The 18722-nt window shown below is 50.3% G+C and overlaps 1 protein-coding gene across 4 annotated transcripts in view; it reads right to left on the bottom strand.

Moving 5' to 3' along the window:
- GMPR (guanosine monophosphate reductase) overlaps positions 1-18722 on the bottom strand; it is a 41914-nt gene that overhangs the window by 8268 nt on the left and 14924 nt on the right. For all 4 annotated transcript variants that reach the window (XR_005531620.1, XM_039251504.1, XM_039251502.1 and 1 more), the window contains exons 5-6: positions 10009-10090; positions 6369-6475 (exon numbers count right to left, since the gene is read on the bottom strand). Coding sequence is in view for 3 of the 4 variants with exons in the window: in XM_039251504.1 (XP_039107435.1) it covers positions 6369-6475; positions 10009-10090 (189 nt within the window). In the remaining variant the exon portion in view is untranslated. The remainder of the gene's footprint in view (positions 1-6368; positions 6476-10008; positions 10091-18722) is intronic.

The following is an 18722-nucleotide window of genomic DNA, read 5'->3' as shown; positions in this document are numbered from 1 at the left end:
GCCTGGGTGGCTCAGCCTGTTAAGTGTCTGACTTCAGCTCAGGTCATGATCTCTAGGTTCATGGGTTCGAGCCCTGCATCGGGCTCTGTGCTGACAGCTCAGAACCTGGAGCCTGCTTCTGATTCTGTGTGTGTGTATCTCTCTCTCTCCGCCCCTCCCCCACTTGAGCTCTGTCTCTCTCTCTCTCTCTCAAAAACAAATAAGTATCCAAAAAATTAAACAAACAATCAAAAAACCCCTGCTCTTCTCTCAAATGCAGGTTGGTGAAAGCAAGTAAGGAAGAGGCAGAGGGAATGCACACAAACACCTACTATGGGCCAGAGGGGTATGACAAAGCTCATTTTTCTACTTCAACACCACTAGAACCCAAAGTTGATAGTTTGTAGATGGTGAGGGAAATGAGCAGGTGCAGGGGAGCCGGCTCAGGAAGGTTGAGTGCCTTGCCCAAGGTCACACAGCTATAATAATGGAAGAAGAAGATTAGAACCCGGGTTAAGAGTACACTCTGAAAGTGTCTAGAAGCACACTTATCAGAACATGAGCAGTGGTTGTTATCTTAAGAGCTCAGCAGTTCTAGCAATCTTCATATTTATCTGTATTTTCTCACTTTTTCTAGGCTCAACCTATTTTAGGGGGGAGGGAATTTCTCAGGCCTCAAAAAAATTCAATTATTTTGAGAGAGAGAGAGAGAGGAGACAGGCAAAGACAGGCAAAGAGAGAGAGAGAGGAAGACAGAATCCCAAGTAGGCTCCATGCTGCATGGAGCCTGACATGGGGCTCAAACTCACGAACCGTGAGATCACGACCTGAGCCAAAATCAAGAGTCAGACGCTTAACTGACTGAGCCTCCCAGGCATCCCACTTGGTTTAGGTCTTTCTAAAGAATTGTCTAAGTGCTTCTAAGGTGCTATATTAAATCATTAAAATTATCGGAGATTTTGCAGATCCATCTTTAACTCTCTGCAGAGGGTCAGTGGGCCAATGTGAGCACTAGTGACCACGTTTAGAGAAGGGAGGTTTGGGGATTATAATCATCTGGTTCCTCACCCCTCACCGTTACTGGCCCTTCATGATGCAGGGCCTCCTGAGCCTTGATACGCACGCTCTCTCGGCCTACAGAAAATGTGCTCATTAAAACGCTGGAGCTGTGGGAGCGCCCAGGCGACTCAGGTGGTTAAGCATCCAACTCTTGACTTCGGCTCAGGTCATGGTCTCACGGTTCCTGGGTTCAAGCCCCACACTGGGATCTGTACTGACAGTGCAGAGTCTGCTCGGCGTTCTCTCTCTCTGACCCCCCCTCACTTGCTCTCTCTCTGCCTCTCTGTCTCTCTATGTCTCTCTCTGTCTCTGTCTCTCTCTGTCTCGCTGTCTCTCTCTCTCACAACATAAATAAAAATAAACTTAAAAAAAATGCTGGCGCTTGGGTGCCTGGGTGGCTCAGTCAGTTAAGCACCGACTTGGGCTCAGAGAATGATCTCGCGGTTCGTGAGTTCGACCCCCACATCAGGCCCTCCACTCAGTGCTGTCTCCCTCTCTCCGCTTTGCCACCCCGCTCACACTCGTTCTCTCTCTCTCAAAAATAAATAAATATTTTTTAAAAAGAAAGAAAATGCTGGAGCGTGAGTTAAGAAGAAACAATGGTGATTAGTCAACGTCATCCTAGGGCTTCTTTCTAGGTCCTGTGCAGCATGACAAACCCCGGGCGCCCTCAGTTATCAGGGGAGAGTAAACTCACTGGGTGCTCAAAGCTCCCCTTCTAACCTCGGCGCACCGGGCATGGACTGTCCTCTCCCGCGGGAAGACGGGCGCGGGGCCGCGTGGGGAAGGACCAGCCGGGGAACACAGGGAGGTGATGTCTCCCGGAGCTGGAGCTGGAAACGGGAAAGAACTGGGATGGAAAGCGAGCAGATGGGGGCCGCCCCCACCCTGCATCTTCTGCAACTTCGGCAAGCCCTTCTTTTTCCCTCTCTTGGAGCCTCCTTATCTCCTAAGAGGGGGAAAGATGGGAAGTCAAGGGAAGCCGTGGATGCTGGGGACGAACAGACCCCTGTCTGAGTGCTGGCTCTGCCACTGCCGGCAGTGATCTCACCCAGTCACTTAAGACCCTGAGGCTTTAGCTCCTCAGCCGGTTGTGATGGCTAACTTTGTGTGTCAGCTGGGCTGGGCCACAGAGTGCCGAGAAATGCAGTCAAACGTTAGTCTGGGTGTTTCTGGAAGGGCTTTTTTTTTTTAATGTTTATTTTTGAGAGAGCGATAGAGAGAGCAAGCAAAAGTAGGGAGGGGTAAAGACAGATGGGGACAGAGGATCCAAAGCAGGCTTGGCGCTGACAGCAGAGAGCCCAATGCGGGGCTCGAACACATGAACCATGAGACCATGATGTGAGCCAAAGTCAGACACTTAACTGACTGAACCACTCAGAGGCGCCTGGGAGGTTTTGTTTTTTGTTTTTTGTTTTTTAAATGAGATTAACAGGGGTGCCTGGGTGGCTCAGTCGGTTAACCGTCCGACTTCAGCTCAGGTCATGATCTCACGGTTCGTAGGTTCGAGCCCCGCATCAGGCTCTGTGCTGACAGCTAGCTCAGAGCCTGTCTTCGGATTCTGTAACTCCCTCTCTCTCTGACCCTCCCCTGCTCGCGCTGTCTCTATCTCTCTCACTCAAAAATAAATAAAACATTAAAAAAATTTTTTTTTAAATAAATGAGATTAACATTTGAATCGGTAGACTGAGTAAAGAAAAGTGTCCTCCTCGGTGTGGGTGGGCTCCATCTCATCAGTTGAAGGTTTGATGGAACAAAAGGGCTCACCCTCCTTAAGTGAATTTTTCCTGAATGACTGTCTCTGAACTGGGACAGGGGCTTCTTCCTACCTTTTACCTCCAACTGAAGCATCAGCTCTTCCTCGTTCTCAGGCCTTCAGACTCTGACCCAGACTATCTAACTAGATTGCCAGCTCTCCTAGATCCCTGGCTTAGCAACTCCCCCTGCAGATCTCAGGGCTTCTCACTCCCCCGTAATCACATGAACCAATTCCTTATAATGACTACTCCCTCCCCCTCCTCTCTTGCCACACACACACACACACACACACACACACCTACACACACACGCACACACACTACTGTTCCCGTTTCTAGAGAACTCTAATACATCTGTCAAGTGAAGACAACAGCTAGTTTGCCAGGTTGTTCCAAGGACTAGAACTTATAAGTGATGTGTTCCAGGAATGGAATAGATGCTCAATACATAAGGAATAGCCATTCCTCCTTCTACGTCTGTTTCCACTTTTAAAATCCTCTTTTTTGTGCAATGTCCCTAGCTGATGATGACAAGACTCACTAGTCATACTTTAATCTTCACCCACGCAGGGGGTGTCCTGAATTTACAGCCCTGCTCCCTCAGAACCGCATGTGGGCCATAATAAATAGAAACCTAATTCAAGTCCAGCCTCCTGAGTGTAAGCACTTGCAAAGAGCCCCATGCTGTGGCTTCCTTTTCTGAATCTCAACAGCCTGGCTGTGCTCATTCAGCAACTAAAGTGTAAAATGACACAGTTGGAAGGAAACCAGACAGAGAGGCAGGATACAAAATACCTGGTGGGTTTCCAGGGGGTTTAGGGATGACTGGCAAGCGAGAGAAGCCTACTTGTGAATCCCTATCAAAGGGACAGTGGGAGACACTATCTAGCCAGGAGGAATGAGCTCAGGCCAAAGAGACAGGTCCCACGTGAGACTGTGAACTTCACCTGGTCTTCTGGCCACAAACTGAACTTCTGACCCCATCCGGGAAACCTCCCACCGTTACTGAGAGCCTCGGAGCACCAGGACCACAAGCCTGGGCTGTCACTATCTGTAACTGACAAATGCAGAGAAGCTGTTCCCTGGGCACCCGCTGATAAGACCTGGCTTTGAACCCTGACCCAACCAAGGTAGCTGAGCCTCCCCACTACGGAAACCAGCAGTTCTGAAAGTTGAGAGCACATCACAGTTACCTGGAGGGTTTGTTAAAACAGACTCGTGGGACCTCACCTTCAGAGCTGCCCATCGATCGATTCAGCAGGTCGGCCGAGAATTTCTAACAAGTTCTCAGGAGATACTGATGCTGCCGGTCTGGGCCCTACACTGAGAGAATTGCTAAAATAAAGGATCAATGATGTGGTGCTGGATAAAGAGATCCCAAGTTTATTTTCGGGGGCCGGTGGTACAAGCAGAGCAAAAATGGTCCATCAACTAAGCAGGTGTGAAGTTTCTAGAAGGACACAAGTGTGGGGAACTCAGAACACATTCATGGTAGAACCATTCATTGGACATTCATTGATTTGGAAATGGTGGCCATTCAAGGAATATATATGATATGGGGTTCATATCTTTTTTTAATTTTTTAAATGTTTATTTATTTTTGAGAGAGAGAGAGAGAGAGCGAGCACAAGCGGGGGAGGGCAGAGAGAGAGGGAGATACAGAATCCAAACCAGGCTCCAGGCTCTGAGCTGTCAGCACAGAGCCTGGCGCGGGGCTTGAACTCATAAACCGTGAGATCATGACCTGAGCCGAAGTCGGACCCTTAACCGACTGAGCCGCCCAGGCACCCCCGGGGTCTTTATTTTGATGAAGACTCTTATTGGTGAAAATGATCGTGTAACAGAGATTTATGACTAAATTACACCTGGTCCTTTTATGGCCACCTCTGAGGAGTCAACTTTGCTAAATGGGGTCCAGGGATGTCTCTTTAAGAAAGCTTCTGTGCCGCTCTCCCGTCACTATAGCCCAAAACAAGGTGAAAGTGATGACCTGAGAACTGCATCATGCGCCATACTGGAGGCTGATGCAGCCTGAGGGTCTCAGGGAGCTGGATCACCACATTCAGCAAAGGGCTTACGTCACAGTGAGTGGTGTTCCTCTGGGCACCAGGACAGGAGCTCAGGGAAGGGGTGAGGCGCGGAGGTCCTTACAACTCTCAGCAACCAATAAACCTTCCATCATCTATTCCGGCTTCTAGCACATAGGAGATGTTCCATAAAAACTTGCTGGTTGAATGGATGGAGGGATGAAAAACTTGCATGAAGAATTAGAAGTTGCACAGGAAGTCTGCACGGGATTGCAAGGTAACAACAGAATCCCAGCTCTGGGGAAGCAACAGCTATAGCAATCAATTGCTGGGGGGAGGCTCAACACGAGGCAGTGTGCACACAGGGGGGTGTAAAGTATATTATTATTACCCCAAAGCCAGTCCGGAAATCAAGCACCAACAGGCTGGGGACACTGAGCTGAAATCGACAAGGGGTCACTCTGTGGGGATCTGTCATTTGTGTGATGCATTTGTATGTTGTTTCTCAGTCGCCTACCAATTATTTAATGTGGGAGCCCGGCTTAGCAACCGAACACTGAAAAGGTCTGAGGGTTTCATTTAACATATCCATTTTATATATACGTATAGATTTATACATGTGCGTATAGATATGTGTGTATAAGAGCATCCACATAAGTGGAAGCCGCAATTGTTGAATTTGTCCGATTACACCCCACCTGTTCTGACCTGTTCTGAGCATCTCATCCGGAAGGAAAGAGCAAGCATACGTCTCTTTGACCGTCCTTAACGTTTAGGGGCTGAGCACCACACCACTGTCCTTCCAGGAGCTTCCTGCACGTGCTGCTAGATCACGGTCTCTGCCTCTCCTCACCCCTTCCCATCTGTTCTCAGCCCTCGGAAACGGAACTTCTGCCCCCAACAGGCCACTGCATCTGCTCTCACGCTGGTAACCAGGGACCAGTCACCGGCAGCATTTGACACTCTGCAGGGGTGATTAGCTAAGGTGAGGTCGTCCTGGAGGAGGGTGCACCCCCAGTCCAACATGACTGGCGTCCTCACACAAAGGAGAAACGTGGACACACGTGCATACGCGGGGCAGACGCCACAGGCACATGAGGCCACGGTACCGCCAGCCAAGAAACCACCAGAAGCTGCAGAGGCTGGAAACAGAGGCTTCCCCACAGCCCTGGTGACCCTGCGGATACCTCAATCTTAGACCTCTGGCCTCCATGACTGGGTCTTGTTTGATTCCCCCCAGGTTGGGGTGCTTTGTAGCAATTAGCGGCCCTCTCGTTCTCGCAGAGCTCGCCGAGTAACCCCCATCACGCTACCTACCTGCCGCCTTGGGTTCTTACTGACTACTGTGCCAGCTTCCCTCGGTGCAGAGGAAGTGGGGAGCCAGGCCTGGGTCTCTGCCCGATGTCACCGCTGTGACCAAGGTGACTCACTGCCAAGCCCACAGGATGCCACGGGGATGAGGGGCCAAGGAGCAGGGGCCCCCCTGAAGTCCCGAGATGTTCCCACGCCCATCCCCTGTCCCACGCCTGCCCCACCAGAGACTTACAGAGATGATGTGCCCCTTCAGGCCATGGGCAGAGTCCGCGCACTCGATCACGGCACTCAGCTGGGGGTAGCCCACCCCTGTCTTTGTGCGGGTGGTACACACGGAACCTGGATGGTGGGAGAAGCGAGGCCCGAAGACAGACGGTTAAGAACGAGCAGAACATGACACAAATAGAGCCTCCATCACCGGCACACAGCCCTGCCCCAATGTGCCCGGGGGCGGGGGGTGGGGGGGCTTTCTTTCCCTAGAGGAGGGGCAGGTGGATAAAACCACACCATCTGGCCTCGTCCCTTCCGGTCCTCACCGTCACCAACCGCTGCTGCCTGGGACGCCCTCCCCCCATACCCTCCACTGTCACTCGCCTATGCCATCAGCCCCCACCTCATGGCCACACGGACTGTCCCTGCGGACACTCTGTCCCTTTCCACGTCCCTCACTTTTCCTCATGACCACAGTATACTTCAAGGGACCCTGCCCGCTCCTCCCACGGCCTCTTTCCCTTCAATTTTGGCCAATCTCTAACTTCTCTGAGCCTCACGGCCTCGCCTGTGAAACTGCCAGCCTGGGGCTGCCACGGGGCCAGCAGTAAGCCCTGGAGCGAAGGGAGCGACTCTGACCCCCTTCTGGCACCCGCTCCCACCCGGGTGTGTCGGTGGGCCCCGGCCTCCGGGGCTTCACAACCACCCACCCCACCCCCGACCAGAGCCCCCGTCCAGCCTGGGCTGTGGGGTCAGCTTCCGCTTCAGGACTCAGACCGGCCTCCTGGACGCCTTCGCCCCCTTGACCTCTGCCCTCTGCCTTTCCCACGGTCAACCCGAGTCCCCGCTGCCCTGTCAGCAGAGTATTTTCCCCCTACGTCCAGGCCGAGTCGTGCCAAGAGCGCCGACGTCTCCAGCGCCCGCACCCCTGCTCAAGTCCCGTCCCTCCCTCCCGGCAAGGTAGCGCCCCTGCACCCCAAGATCACCCAGACCGAACTCCCAGATGTCCCCTGCCGCCCTCCTCTGCCACCTCTTCCTCCCTCCTGCTCCCCACGCGCCGGCCACGCCGGCCTTCCCGCTCCTGCGGCAGAACGAGCTTCTCCCCACCTCGGGGACCCTCTGTGCTCCATGTCCTCTCCGCCCAGCGCTCCCTGCGAGCCAAGCCCCCGGACCTGCCAGCCCTTCTCAGCTCTCCGGCTTCGTCTTAAATGTCACCACCTCGGGGGAGTTGTTCTGACACAGCACTCACTTCAAAAAAGGCATTAAAATCACTATTTGTGTAAGAACGCAGGGGATCTGTGTTCTCTGCTGGGTATACGCTGCCTGGACAGGCACTGCTGCAGGCCTGGCGCTGAGAACTGAGCCTGGTGCATAGCAAGGGGCTATAAATAGTTGCCGAAAGAATGCGCGAACTTAAGATAGATGAGTCACCCACATGCTCCACGGCTCAGTCGGTGGGGCTTGAACTCCACTGCCAACCACGCTTGGGGACAAGGTGCCTGGAACCCTTCCTCCTGTCCTGGCCGCTCACCACCACCAATGCCTTCACGTACCGCCCCCCTCCGTCTCTCCCAGCATCCTCAAGGACAGGATCAGACAGAGCTGTGTCTATACTTCCAGGGCCGGATTCAGCAAGAAAACCAGAGAGGCAGGGGACGCCCTCTTTCCTCCTGCACCCATACGGCTGCAGGGCAGAGTACACCTCTTGAGGTCCATTCTCACAGCAGGTGCTGCTCACGGTCCCGGAGCCAGCGAGCTGCTCTCCGCACCGAGGCACCCTCTGCCCCCGCCATCGGCCCTGCATTGTACAAGGCACAATTCGTTCATAATTTCTGCTTCGTCACCGGCTTTTCGCCTTCTCTCCCACGCCACGGCTTGCAGGAAGTCAGGGATCTACTACAGGCGCCCAGAGCTCTGCCCATGTGACAGACCGACAGAGATCAGGTCTGTCACTGTTCTTGGAAAGGGCCATCCAACAAGGCACTGGAATGGTCTTGATTAGGGCTCAGGTCAAAAGTAGAAGTTGGATACATGTTCTTCCTCCCAGCCAGGGGCAGGGTGCTCATTTTTAATGCTGTCATTCACGGGGAGAAAACCCAGTGTTTTTATGCTAAAGAATTCGTGAAATGTAACGATCACCTGCAATCAGTTTAAAGAAGCGGCTTCAGGAAAGCTCCCTACTCTGTTTTGTCCTTTCTGTTCTTCTAGACAGCCCTGACAGGGCTGGGAGGCGTGGAGGGCGGCACACACAGGGCTAATGGAAAGGCAATAAATCTCCTGGGGAAGCATCATGCATACACAGAGGATGTGCACGAAGGAAACAACTGCAGCTGAATGCTCAAGATTACATCAAGAACAGCTCTTTGAGAGCCAAGTGGGCTGCTCACATACCTTCAGATCCTGTACAGCACCCACTCAACACAATGGTGGCTAGTACACATTCGATAAGTATTTCTGATTAAATAGGTAACTGGTGAGTGTCCCGGTCTACTGGGAGCCTATTCTATTATTAGCCCAGTCTACGACATTCTAAGAGACGAGCTCCTCGTAAGTAAGAACTGGGTCTTATCCTCTCTTGGACTTTTCAAAGATGACCAACGCTCAGTAAAGGCCAGAGTTGCCTTTCCTCTTACGCAGAAAATGTTATCAGTTAGCTTGTGTGATGATATCCAAAGCCCAATCTTGACAATGTCCCTGTATTTTAAATGCTCAAGTACTCTGATGAGCCTACAAGACTCTTTATACACATCCTGTTACTAACTGTGCCAACCCACAACCCAACGAAGGCTTCTGCCTCCGGCAGTGAGTTCCCACACTCCTCATGCATTGCTTTATGGTTTGCTTCCTTCTTTGGAAGTGTTTTTTTGAATGGGTGATATTTAAAAACAAAAATCTTTGCTATTTTTTATTTCCAGCTGAAAATGTATATCTTCTTTCCTTCTCTCCAATTTTAGTGTCTGTTTAGTAATGGATGTGCAAGGAAGAATAAGAAAACATGAAAGTTCATGTTCCTGTACAGCCAAAGGAGAAGGTGAACGCCAACTGGCCCCATGAGAAAATGGCGCCACCCAATATAAGGACAGAAGGGCTCTGCCTTGTTCCTCCACTCAAGAAGCCAATGGGTGGTCCTAGGAGAGAATGTCTAAGAGAATATGGGCAAAATCCAAGATGCCTATGTATCAGGTGAGGAGCCAAAGGTAGTAACTGACTGGGCCAGAGGTCAAGTTCAAGTGTGGCCTCACAGCTGCATGCCTATGTGCAATGTTTGGGGTCCCTCAGACCTTCACGTAAACTTGACTCGTTTGTGTCCATTAACTGTCCCCACGATTCTTCACCCTCTCACCTTCCTCTTCAAGGTATATAAGATCATTATGAAGTCGGCATTCTCTTCTTCCACATTAATGCTCTGAAACGAGGAACTCACATTCTACCCAGACCCTGGCTCCTTCAAGACATACCCTGGTGGTGACCCAGTGACATGTCCTAAAAGACCTTCTTCTGGAAGCTCAACTTCCAAAAGTGTTGTGATACTTCCAAAAGAAATGCGCTTTACCCTTGAGGCGGGGTCACCCACGGGCTCCCTTCTGGCCATCTCCAGTAGCCCCCAGCCCCACCCCAGTGCCCCCCATACAGCCTCTGCTGGGCTCCCCAGCAAGCCTTACCTGGTCCAACGCCCACTTTGATGATATCCGCACCAGAAAGAATAAGCTCTTCTACCATCTCCCCTGTTACCACGTTCCCGGCCTGAGACAGAGAGAACACAGGCTGCGATCACAATCTAATACAAAGGTGGGTGAATGAAGTGCCCCACACCTGGACACTCAGCTGAGCATGTCTAAAGCCACAACGCAGCCTGGGGCCCAAAAGAGGGGGGTGGGGAAACAATGGACTCAATTCCCGATTCTACATGAAATCTCAAGTCGGTGGGTCAGGGTGTTCCTCTGGTTTTCTTCTCTACTCACTAGGAACACAGACTCTAACACCTGATACCGCACTTGGGTGAGCTGAGAGCAGAAGGCATGCAAGCATATAATTTTAGAACTACAAGAGACCCGAGATGATCAAGGTCAGAGCTTTTGAACATGCCCATGATGGCCAACACAAAACCTTACAGAGAACCCAAATACATACAATAAGCAATGAAATGCTCTTTCAGATGATCATAATGTTCACTGTTGGGAATGATATGTTTCGGACACTAGAAAACCCCTGAAGAACCTTTAAGGGACTCTCAGGGCTCAGGATTAGGAAACCCAGCGATCGTCTCACCGATAGGAAATGCCTGGGTGTCTGCCCACGGCTGGCCCCATCTGGATATGAAAGGGCAGATGAGTTTTGCTGACCACCAGCACCGGAGCACGCTCCGATTTCAGAACACGAGGCTGTGGCCCCAAGAATAAACATGGAAACCAGGACGCGGCGGAAGCTAAAACCCAGAAAGATGCATCTGGTTTGGACATTGGACAAGCTCTTTCACTGCAGGAGCCTGGGAGCACGAAAATAGCCCTTTTCATTACGACTCACTGCCCTGTGGATTCTCCAGCTGGTACACAGGATACTTGGCAAGATGCCTGACTGAATTTTCACAACTGTACAAAGTCTTTTCTGGGAAATGCATCCTTTCTCATGTTACTTTTTTTTTTTTTTTTTTTTTGCTTTGAAGCTCCACTGTCTTTTCAGTGAATTCATTGCTGGGTTGGGGGGGAGTTTTTCTTTTTTTTTTTTAACCCAAACAAAGTGACTTTTAACTCTGTATAAAGTGTCCTGGAAAGGTTAACAAGGAAGGCTCAATGCTCTTTAATCCAACATATGACAATGGAAAATGCTAAATGGTCCAGAAACAGGACCAGAGCACTAAGAATACCGTGTCCCCAAAGCTGGCTTCAGATGGATTCCAGAGATTCCAGAGTTAAATTAAAAGATGTGCCCTCCCGGATTTAGAATGCCTCGAATACCTAGAATAAGCATAAAAGTGAAAGATATACGTGTACATACAAACACACACATTTCATACAATCAACAACACTAAGAGGCAAATAATGTGGCAGAGAAAAATACCTCTGTGCATGACAAAGGGTTAACTAACATTATAAAAGCTCTCCCAAATCTGCCAAAAAAAAAGAAAAAAAAAAGCTAACAACTCACAGAAGAACTGCCAAAGGACATGAACAAACTAAAAAAATAAAGTGGCCAATAAACATAGGGAAAGTGCTCGCCCTCACTAAGAATCCAATTTAAACTCAGATACCAGTGAGGTACTACCTTTCACTTAAATGATCAACGACTACAAACATTAAATACAAAGGAGGAAACAGACACTATCTTTTTCTGCTGGTTTAACGTCTACTTTAGTACAAGTTTTCCTGGAAGGCAACTGTCCATATAGAACAAATGCAAAACTACATACAGCCTTCGATCTAGTAAGTGTACTTCCAAGATCCCTCTCCCAAGGGAATAATCAGACATCAAAGATTTAACTACAAGGATGTATGTTATTTATTTATAACAGTGCAAAACTACAAATCTATTAACCAAAATGGGAATAGTTCAAGAGCCTGGTGTTTTTTCACCTACGTGGTGTTTTTAAGATTGGTTAGATGGCACCAGAAAATGCTTAAGGGGTTTCAGTATAATGTTAGGGGGAAGAGAAGGAAATAGTAAGATCTCAACTTGTAAAAACAAAATCAACAAGGGGCCCCTGGGTGGCTCAGTCAGTTAGGCACTCTTGGTTTCAACTCAGGTCATGATCTCATGGTTCATGGGTTCGAGCCCCCGCACTGGGCTCTGCACAAGCAGCGTGAAGCCTCCTTGGGATTCCCCTTCTACCTCTCTCTCTGCCCCTCCTCTGCTTACTCTCTCTCAAAATAAATTAACTTAAAAAAAAAACTGAAGAAAGAGGGAGGACAGGTGACTTTCCACCTGCAAAAGCCAGCCCATCAAGTTGGAAACCAAGAAAAGTAAAACCAAGGGAAAAAGGAGAAAGGCAAAATCACAAATGAAAATGACCACAGGACATGATCTGGCCGGGAAATGGCCCCCATCCCCGCCCAGGAAGCTGCACATGGGGATGACTTGAATGACGCAGGCATGATGCAGGGGTGTGGAGCCGGCCAGGGTGAAGAGCCAGGATCCAGCCCATCTGGGCCCTCAGCACTGCCTCCGTGGCACAGATAGCATCCGTGGCACACGCTCATTTCCGGGCACTCGTGACAAAGCACAAGCTCTGGGCCCTCCCGGGGTCGGGGCACCAGACCAGGCAGGCCATTTCCACCAGGCACCTCTCTCCTAGGGGAGGCTGAGCATGTCCAGACCCCCACCCATGCTCTGCCAGCACCCAGAGCCCCTCCAGGTCAAAGAGAGGCATGGGGACCCAGGGGAAAGACTATGAAAAGCAACAAGATTAAAAGAGGTCCTCAGGCAAAAACCCAAACCAAGACTGTTTTGCCTCAATTTTTCCAGCTTTCCTTTAGACCCAGAGAGCTAAGGCAGCATGAGTTCAGAAAGGCCTGGGGTGGACTGGCAGCCCCACACGTACCACGTCCCTAAGAGCGGGCTCTGAGTCTCCATTTATCTTGCTCGGAAGTGGGACTAACCACACCCACTTGGTGCTGTCACGATAAGGTTTTCAAAGAAAGTTCTATTCACTTCCTAGACAGAGCCCGGCTCTCAGCTGGTCCTCAGTAAAATGTTAGTCCCTCCACTTAAGAATGGTTTCTGTACTGGGGCGCCTGGGTGGCTCCGTCAGTTGGGCATCCGACTCTTGACTTCAGTTCAGGACATGATCTCCACAGTCATGAGATCCAGCCCTGTGCCGGGCTCTGCACTGACAGCTCGAAGCCTGCTTGGGACTCTCTCTCTCCGCCTCTACTTCGGTCTCTCTCTCTCTCTCTCAAAAATAAATAACATTTAAAAAAAAGAAGAATGCTTCTTGTATACTGCTCCTTTTTAAGACCTCATTGTGGTCAAATACACGTAACATAAAATTTACCGTTTTTTGCTATTTTTAAGTAGACAATTCAGTGGCATCGAATACATTCACACTGTTGAGCAGACATCACCACCATCTGTTCTTACAACTTTTCATCATCCCAGACTGAAGGTCTGTACCTATTAAACAAGGACTTCTTGCATGGGGCTCTGTGCTGACAGCTTGGAGTCTGGAGCCTGCTTCGGATTCTGTGTCTTCCTCTCTCTCTGCTCCTCCCCTGCTCTCTCTCTCTCTCTCTCTCAAAAATAAATAAACATTAAAAAATTTTAAATAAATAAACATCTACCCAGTTTTTACTGGCTCTTCTGAGGCCCTCTGCCAAGAAAAGTCCTTTCTCGAGGAGGATATAAGGCGGGTAGTTTGCAAAGAGCTGCAGGCCAGGTTTGGCCTGTGGGGCCAACTTCCCACAGAAGGTGATGGAATGTTAATGCCAGTACCTTCTCCTGAGCACACACAAGCGTCCCTATACCGACCCACGGACGCAGGAAATAGGAAATGCTATCAAGGCAATAACCATCTTTCAAGGCACATCAAATGGAGTTTGACGCGGGGCTCTCAACAAACATCCCCCGGATCCGAGGCCCATCGTGGGCTCCTGCCACAGTTCCGGAAAGACGGCATTAACAGGAAATACAGGCAACTAGGCCTGAGAGGTTATGGTCTGTCAGCCATGACCACTCCCTTGTACTTCGACAGGCAGGGCTGCCCACAACTGACAATCTGCAGAGAATTCCAAGGAGTGTCTGTCCCTTCGGGAAGAGGGACACGCAGGAGGTGACCATGAGTGCACACAGGTAACTGGTCACTGGCCACACACAGAAACCAGGAGGCCATCCCCATGGCTAACTGGGGTTTGGTCAATAGTGGCTAATGTGGCATTTCCCCAGGGGCACAGAGCTAGGCCTCTAGTCTACTCTGAATGGATCAGGTGCCACAGATCTCCGTCCGCAGGACCACATCAGAGAGTCACCAGCGCAAAAGCATTTTCCAGTGGGCTTGGTGTCCAGCTGCGGTGTGGGATAACCAGAAGACGCAGGACTGGAGGCAGGCTACTTGGCTCTGGGCCCCAGGCCCAGCTCGTACTGGCTGTGCGATCTGCAGAAAGTTCCCTGAGCTCTCTGAGATGGAGTTTCTCATCAATGAGAGTAGGTGCGAGCAACCACGCTCAAAGATCTGATGGCATTCTCAGAGAAGGGTCTCAGCCACGCTCGTGCTGGTTTCTTCAGTACCTGGAGCGCATCCTTCCTCTCTGGAAGCCACCAGGCAAATATGTGGCTTGAGGGCTTACCATGCTGCTTGAACAGCCAGCACTTCCACAGGACCCTTCTCTGCCAAAGTTTCTTAAAGACCCCTGCGTTTGCCCTCCTTACACGTGGCGAGGAAAGCCTGAGGTGAAAGGCGAGGAAAGGGGGTGTGCACGTAAATCCAGAACGCACAGGAAACGGGGCAACAGGTCAGCCCTCGCGCCTCCCGCAGACCCCCAGAGCTCTCAGCCGCTGCCAGGACCACTTCTTTCCATTTTATTAATCTTTACTTATTTATTTTGAGAGAGGGAGAGTGCAAGTCAGGGAGGGGCAGAGATAGAGAGAGAGGGAGAGAGAGAATCCCTAGCAGGCTCCGTGCGGTAAGCGCAGAGCCCAACACGGGACTCGATCTCACCAATTGTCATGACCTGAGCGAAAATCAAGAGTCGGGCACTTAACTGACTGAGCCACCCAGGTGCCCCTAGCAAGGCCATTTCTGAGCATCTCTTCTGTTCACTGCATTGGAACGATCATAAGGACACTCAGCACCCATGTTATATGCCATTCAGTCCAAAACACTGGATAAATGGCAATGTGTCCAAAAGCCGTAAGAGAAATTATACTTCCCCAAACCAAGGGTGTTAAGAGTACTGAAGGTTTCCAAATGAAAGGCAGATTTCAAGGGTGAGTGCAAGCAAAGAACGCCTTAGAAATAACCATCTACCTTGCCAACGTCCCCCGTTCATTGCTGGGGAAACCCAGAGCCAACCAGCAGGCACTAAAGGGGCACAAGCAGGTGGGGGGTGCCCACAGGGCCGTGGGAACTCCGCGCCGATCTCCCCCTCCCAGCCTCATCCCCATAGCAACCCCAGGGCTCTGTACTAGTGACAATGCCCCGTCCCTCGTCTGCATCCCTGAGGGGTGGAGCACGGGCAGGCTCCCTGGGCGCCACAGCGGGCAGCTTGCCTCAGCTCTCGGCAGGGCCAGCCGTGAGCTAAAGCTCACAGCCCACTGTCGGGAGCATAGGATAGAAAGCTCTGGGGCTCCAACTGATTTCTTTTTCTTTTTTTCTTAAATGTTTATTTATTTTTGAGAGAGAGAGAGAGTGACAGAGATAGAGTGCAAGCAGGGAAGGGCAGAGAGAGAGAGAGAGAGAGAGAGGAAACACAGAATTCAAAGGAGGCTCCAGGCTCCAAGCCGTCAGCACAGAGCCCGACATGGAGCTCGAACTCAAGAACCTTGAGATCATGACCTGAGCCGAAGTCGGTCACTTAACCGGCTGAGCCACCCTGGTGCCCGCAACTAATTTCTGCTATCACTTACCGTTTTGAAAGAAGCAGCACATGTTTTCTCTCTTTTTTTAATCTTCTTAAATTTTTTTAATGTTTTATTTATTTCTGAGAGAGAGAGACAGCATGAGCAGAGGAGAGTCAGAGAGAGAGGGAGACACAGAATCTGAAACAGGCTCCAGGCTCTGAGCTGTCAGCACAGAGCCCGACAGGGGGCTCGAACCCACGAACCATGAGATCATGACCTGAGCTGAAGTCAGACGCTTAACCGACTGAGCCACCCGGGCGCCCCTTCTCTGTCTTCTTAAAACAAAAACGAATAACCTTCCCATCCCATCTTTCATTTTCTTCTCCATCAACCTTCCACCTCTGCCTTGATGCTCAGGGCACATGGCCCCAGCGGTCCTCACAACCAGCAAACAACTGTCTGAACACAGCACCGTTCACAACACATCACACCGTGTGGTCCCCACCAGCTGTTATTATCCTCGACCTCCTTTCTGTAGGTGCGGAAAATGAGACTCAATAGGTTACGTGACTTCCCCGGAGTGGCTGAGCTCACACCAACTCCAGGGCACTGAATTAGCGATTCTAAGGGTGTTACAATCAGCGGCAAAGTAGAGCAAGGGGGAGGGGCAAGTGAGACGTGTGGGACACAGAATTACAGAGTCGTTCCGGCAGGAAGCCATACGGCTTCCATAAAACCATGTGGCTGCGTCTCAATATACTACGGAGCAAAGGACGACACAAGAGCTATGCATGCAGGGTTACCGCTTACACAAGGTTCAAAACCAGGCACAATTAAGCAGTGTTAAGAAGAGATCAATAGTAGTGAAGCCAGAGACATGCAAGGAAGGAAGTGATCCCTGGAGTCGGGGATGAGGGTAACCATCTTCGGTGGTAGTAGGGGCTTTTGCGCATAGGTATGCTGGAAGGCTTGCTTATTTATTTATTTTTGAGAGACAGAGCACAAGCTGGGAGGAGCAGAGAGAGAATGTGAGGCAGGCTCCAGGCTCTGAGCCATCAGCACAGAGCCCGAGGTGGGGCTCGAACCCACAAACTGCGAGATCGTGACCTGAGCCAAAGTCGGACGCTCAATGGACTGAGCCACCCAGGTGCCCCTTGCTAGGACTATTTATTAAACCTCCAAGTTCTGAGCACTTTTCTGCAGGCATGTCATGTTTCACAATTTAAGGCAAGGATTACTAAAGAGAAAGAAGTGGGAACCACTGAGTCGCCTCACTAAATCCGAGTCATTTCTCGTGCCTGACCCTTCGGAACTCTCTCTTAACCCCAAAAATGCCAGTGGAGGTAAAGGACAACATCCCAAGTTTATAAGTCACTTCTATCCCCAGTGCGACTGACACACTAGAGGTGATGTGGAAAGATCTGGAAAGACCTAGACCATCCCACCTCAAAGAAGGACAGGCAAGAGCAACCCAGGGAATGCCTTATCTCCTTCTCCACAAGAAATAGACAAAGGTCTCCTCAGTACGTATTCGTCATGCTCTTTCTACTGCCTCCCAGGCAGGGTTTCACAGAATCTACCTTTAATAGTACATACTGTTGAGGGCTACCAGGTCTCAGCACAAGGGCTGGGGCTTCCACTCTCCTGGGAGTCCTGCCTTCCACTCTCTCTTGCGTGAGCAAAAGTTACCACAGATGGCTGGGGGCAGAAGAGCCGCAGGACACCAGATACTAGACACAAAGCCGGCCTCAAGCCCCAGCTTAGCCGCTCCACATTGGTATGACCTTGTGAAGACTCCCAAGGGTAAGAGCAGATCAGAGCCTAAAATCCCTCCTCTGTGATGCATCAGGGACAGCAGTTTCCATCCTTTACAGAGATGTTGTTCAGAAGCGAAAGAACAGATGGGAACCTCCTAAAACCTGGTAGGTATTCAATAAGCAGTATGAGCGTCATGAAAAACCAATGACATCACAGCACTGTTTGGGTGGGGGGACAAAATGAAGTTTCCAGTCTCCCACCCAACTTCTCCTACTGTACAGCTGACTGGCCTTGGGACAACTCTTGATTCTTTCTTCTCCGGTAATTGGGAAGCATAACAATACACACTTAAAAATCCTTGTGAATCCTTAACAGAAGATTTAACTCCACTAATAGAAATAAGTCCTGGGTTCCAACTTCCTTACGCTGATGAGATACGAGGAGAAATAAAATTCAACATTAAAAAAAAAAAAACGGAGGCACAGGTAAATTATCTAGTGGCCACTCTGTAACTGTCATGTTAACTAAGACAGTAAAAACACACATGATTATGACACCGATTTTCCAAAAGCCCAAATTTCCCCCCGAGAGCCTCTGGACCCTTTTTCGGTAAATCCCCCTTTCCTGGGAACCAGAAATACAGTTTCTGAAGATGCTCCTAAGTAGGAAAGGACACAAAAGACAGGCAAAGTCAAGAATAAGGGTCATAGACAATGCAATCCTCCAACTGGCTGGCAGATCATAGTTGACTACTGCAGCTATGGGGCTTTTCAATCACCCTGGGCAAGTTTCCTACTAGCAAATCAGGAGAGGGGTACAAATGGCCTCAACAGGTTTCAACCCAAACCCAGTTTCACTGTTTTCACTTTTTTAATGTTTATTTATTTAGAGAGAGAGAGAGGGAGAGCAGGTGCACACACTCAGACGCACAAGCAAGGGAAAGGCAGAAAGAGAGGGAGAGAGAGAAGCCTAAGCAGGCTCTGCACTCTTAGTGTGGAGCCCGATGTGGGCCTCGAGCTCACAAACCACGAGATAGATCATGGCCCGAGGTAAAATCAAGAGTGGGACGCTTAGCCAACTGAGCCACTCCGGCACCTCTCATTGTTTTCGTTTTTTTTAAAATAAACTC

Source organism: Hyaena hyaena, unplaced genomic scaffold, assembly GCF_003009895.1.
Source record: "Hyaena hyaena isolate Hyena2069 unplaced genomic scaffold, ASM300989v1 scaffold_389, whole genome shotgun sequence".
NCBI lineage: Eukaryota > Metazoa > Chordata > Mammalia > Carnivora > Hyaenidae > Hyaena > Hyaena hyaena.
The sequence above is the reverse complement of the archived record's forward strand: the minus strand, read 5'-3'. Positions and strand labels throughout refer to the sequence as shown.